We start from the raw sequence: 4,440 nt of genomic DNA on the forward strand, positions 1-4,440 counted from the left end.
TGTTGGGTTGAATTCCTCTGTATCAGGGCAATTTACAGTATATTGGAGAGGGTGTTGGAGTGGTCAGAACAGAGAAAGAGAAAGTCACGTCTTTTTTTATTGCTTTACTTTGAGTGGATTCAGGTTGGAACCAAAGCGCTAAGTGCTTTGGTGCTATTCAGACAGAAGTGAATTGTAGCTGAATCATCAGCTTCACACACCAGAGAACAGTGACTTCAGGTATCTGCATGCTAAGGAGGCTGCAGGGTGTGTTTGTATGTGCGTGTGTGCTGGAATCCTAGCCTTCGGTAAGTCTGTATGTCTCAAACTCTGTGATTGGTGTCATGGTTTTTACTGCTCTTTTGCATTCATGTCCCTTATAGTCACCCGTCGTCCCTATCCCCGGTTAGGAGATGACATTACTCCTGCTCTGACTCCCAGTTATTGTTTCATTAGCTTATTTACCTATTATACCTGTAAGATTACTCTAGTTCTGTTTCCCTGCGTACCCTGCAATAAAATTGTCTGTAGCCATAAACCCAGAGTTGATATAACAGTGCGGTGATGGGATCAAGTGTGTAAAACTGCATTCTCCTCATGTGTATTCTAAAGGGGGTGTATCTCTTTGACTGCTTTGTGTGTGATAGGATGCGTATGTGTAGCATACTGTGTGTGTGCTATGTGAAAAGGTGTGTGTTTGCAGAGAAGAGAGTGTGGCCATGGTTACCAAGGTGCTGTTTTCTGACGCAGTGTCGAGGTATGACTCATTCTGCCATCGCAGCCCCTCATCCCCATCCCCTCACCTCCAAACCACCAGCCACTGTGATTGTCCCGTCGTCATGTGGACACAAAGAGGGACAGGTCTGGGATTTTGAGTGGTGGGAGGGAGGGAGGGTCATTATTTACGGGTACAGTTGTGCCGAAGGAAGATAATTGTGGTTATGGTTGTTATTTGGGCTCTGGACTTCGTCCTCTGTTCTAACTGTGGCATCTCAGTCAGAGAGAAGAGAGAGACACGTCTAGCTCATCTTGTCAAGAGCATTTCGATGTCAAACCCTCATTTAGAATGAGTATTGTGTTTCTGTGAGAGAGAGATGAAGAGGGAGAGATGGCAGAGGGAGAGAGACAGCGAGAGAGAAATAAAGAGAGAGTGCAAGGGAGGGCTAGCTGAAGAAGAGGGAGAGAGGGAGGCAAAGAGAGATGATATGGAAAGAGAGAGGGAGAACAGAGCGAGAGAAGGTTAGGCGAGGAAGAAGGAGTAGCGAAAGATATGGAGAGAGAGGATAGAGAGAGGGGCGAGAGGGAAGGATCAGACAGCGATGATGAGTGATTATTGAATGATCCCTGTGACAGTGATGCTGTTGTAGCAGGGACATCATTGGTCGCCTGCCAGAAGCCCTGACCAATCAGTCAGTCCTGTGGCAGACCAGAAGAATGTTGGGGCGCAGAGTTGATTACAGAGAGAAGGAAGGAGGGGAGGAGGAGGAGGAGGGGGAAGAGAGGAGGGAACAGCTTAAATGACCTTGAAAATGGCACTTAACCATATTTGAAATGGCCTGTTGTAAGGCCTGCATAGTGCTGACATAGATATGACATAACATCTCAAACCACATAACCTGACCAGATCCCACATGACAATCTCTTCATGACTTTCCTTCACCACGTCAGGCCTTTCTCTGTCGTAGTTTAGAGGTACAGTGCCTTCAGAAAGTATTCACACACCCTTAGATTTTGTGTCACTGGCCTACACACAATACCCCATAATGTCAAAGTGGAATTATGTTTTTTATTTTTTTATTTTTTTTTACAAATTAATAAAAATGAAAGCTGAAATGGCTTGAGTCATTAGGTCTTCAACCCATTTGTTATGACAAGCCTAAATACGTTCAGGAGTAAAAAATGTGTTTAACAAGATTTTTGAATGACTACCTCATCTCTGTACCCCACACATACAATTATCTGTCAGGTCCCTCAGTCGAGCAGGGAATTTCAAACACAGATTCAACCACAAAGATCAAGGAAGTTTCCAATGCCTCTCAAAGAAGGGCACCTATTGGTAGATGGATAAACAAATAGAAGACGTTAACTATTCCTTTTAGCATGGTGAAGTTCTGCATTACACTTTAGATGGTGTATCAATACACTAACATAAATGACAGAGTGAAAAGAAGAACGCCTGTAGAGAATAAAAATATTCCAAAACATGCATCCTGTTTGCAATAAGGCACTAAAGTAAAACTGCAAAAAAATGTGGTAAAGAAATGAACTTTATGTTGTGAATACGAAGCGTTATGTTTTGGAGCAAATCCAACACATCACTGAGTACCACTCTCCATATTTTCAAGCCTGGTGGTGGCAGCATCATGTTATGGGTATACTTGTCATTGTCAAGGACTAGGGAGTTTTTTGGGGGATAAAAATAAACGGCAAAATCCTGCTTTCTAACAGAAACTTGGAGACATTCACTGGAGTTGCTTACCAAGACGCATTGAATGTTCCTGAGTGGCCTAGTTATAGTTCTGACTTAAATCGCCTTGAAAATTTATGGCAAGACTTGAAAATTTCTGTCTAGCAATGATCAACAGCCAACTTGACAGAGCTTTAAAGAATTTAAAAAAGAATAATGTGCAAATGTTGTACAATCCAAGTGTGCAAAGCTCTTACAGACGTACACAGAACGACTCAAAGCTGTAATCAGGCTTTGAAATAAATAAATAAATAAATAAAGGTGATCATAACATGCATTGACTCATGGGTGTGAATACTTATGTAAATTAGATATTTCTGTATTTCAATTTCAAAAAATGTCTCACATTTCTAAAAACATGTTTTCACTTTGTCATTATGGGGTCTTGTGTGTGGATGGGTGAGAAAAGCAATCTATTGAATCCATTTAGAATTCAGGCTGTAACACAACAACATGTGGAATACGTCAAGGGGTATAAATACTTCCGGAAGGCACTATAGTTTTAATTTAACCATCTTTGATTTCATGCGTTTCCCTCACATTGCTGTGTTCCAGATGTGTTGTTTACTCCTGTCTCGTCTCCCTTCGACAACTCATTACATTTGATTAAACATGGATTTGTCTTGCTAGCTTTTAGGCATCACTGTTAAATCCAGACTAAACCAGGGCCTCCAGATATACTTCCATAATTGTGCCATGATGATAATTGTTATGCTGTTTAAAAAAAAAAGAAGTCTGAGTTTCTTTCTCCCAGGCTAATGTTTTATAAGTGTGTTGTGTCTTTTATTTGAGTAGATCTGGTGTCACGCCCTGACCTTAGAGAGCCTTTCAATTTCTCTATTTGGTTAGGTCAGGGTGTGATTTGGGTGGGCAATCTAGTTTTCCTATTTCTTTGTTTGGCCTGGTATGGTTCCCAATCCGAGGCAGCTGTCTATCGTTGTCTCTGATTGGGGATCATACTTAGGCAGCCTTTTTTCCCACCTTAGGTTGTGGGATCTTGATTTTGTTACTTGCTGTATAGCCTGCAGAACTTTACGATCGTTTTGTATTTTGTTGGGTTTTGGTGTTCATTTGAAATAAAAGTAAGATGTTCGCCTACCACGCTGCACCTTGGTCTCATTCCAACAACGGATGTAACATCTGGGTTGGAAGAGGGACTTGGGAATGAATTCAATGACATTTCCATTCTAATATGATGTCGCCAAAAACCCAGATCTCACACTGAAAATAAAACAAGTTATCTTTCAAAAACAGGAAATAACTTATATACACACTTACGTACACAGGCTGGGTCCTTAATAGTCTATGCATGTTATGTAAGAATTCAGTACTCACTGAGTACATAGAGTACTCAGAGTATTGAGCTCTTTGACGTGCCACTGTCAGCCGCAGAACATTAGCCCTCTGGATGGGTGTGTGTACCATGGAGAGATCGGATATGAAATAGTGTGTCTGTCTGTGTGTATGTCTGTTTGGGAGAGGGAGAAGTCAGTGTATGTGTGTTGGAGGTACTAGCCTATGGTTGGAGGTAGGAGGTAGACTGCACATTTTCTAATAGATAGCCTCCTCCTTTCAGTTGTGAGTTAATTCATATTCACCAGTAGACTCATCTACTGTGAGTCATCTTCACTGGGCTGTGTGTGTGTGTGTTCATCTGATTATAACCTGTTGTTGACTGTTTGTTAGTAAACAGGTGTTGCCTTGTTGTGCTGTCTGCATTATTTATATATTTTCAATCCAAAGGGAAACATTTGGTGTACTCTCAGGTATACACACACCCACACACACATTTCAGTTGTGAGTTAATTCATATTCACCAGTAGACTCATCTACTGTGAGTCATCTTCACTGGGCTGTGTGTGTGTGTGTTCATCTGATTATAACCTGTTGTTGACTGTTTGTTAGTAAACAGGTGTTGCCTTGTTGTGCTGTCTGCATTATTTATATATTTTCAATCCAAAGGGAAACATTTGGTGTACTCTCAGGTACACACA

General features: G+C 41.4%; 1 protein-coding gene across 1 annotated transcript in view; it reads left to right on the plus strand.

Annotated features, from left to right (window-relative positions):
• The first annotated feature begins 698 nt into the window (after positions 1-698).
• The window catches only part of LOC111949971 (sarcolemmal membrane-associated protein), a 21,225-nt gene continuing 17,483 nt past the window's right edge, over positions 699-4,440 (plus strand). The window contains exon 1 of the mRNA XM_070436521.1: positions 699-840. Within this exon, the coding sequence (XP_070292622.1) occupies positions 699-840 (142 nt within the window). The remainder of the gene's footprint in view (positions 841-4,440) is intronic.

The sequence above is a fragment of the Salvelinus sp. IW2-2015 genome, linkage group LG3 (assembly GCF_002910315.2).
Source record: "Salvelinus sp. IW2-2015 linkage group LG3, ASM291031v2, whole genome shotgun sequence".
NCBI lineage: Eukaryota > Metazoa > Chordata > Actinopteri > Salmoniformes > Salmonidae > Salvelinus > Salvelinus sp. IW2-2015.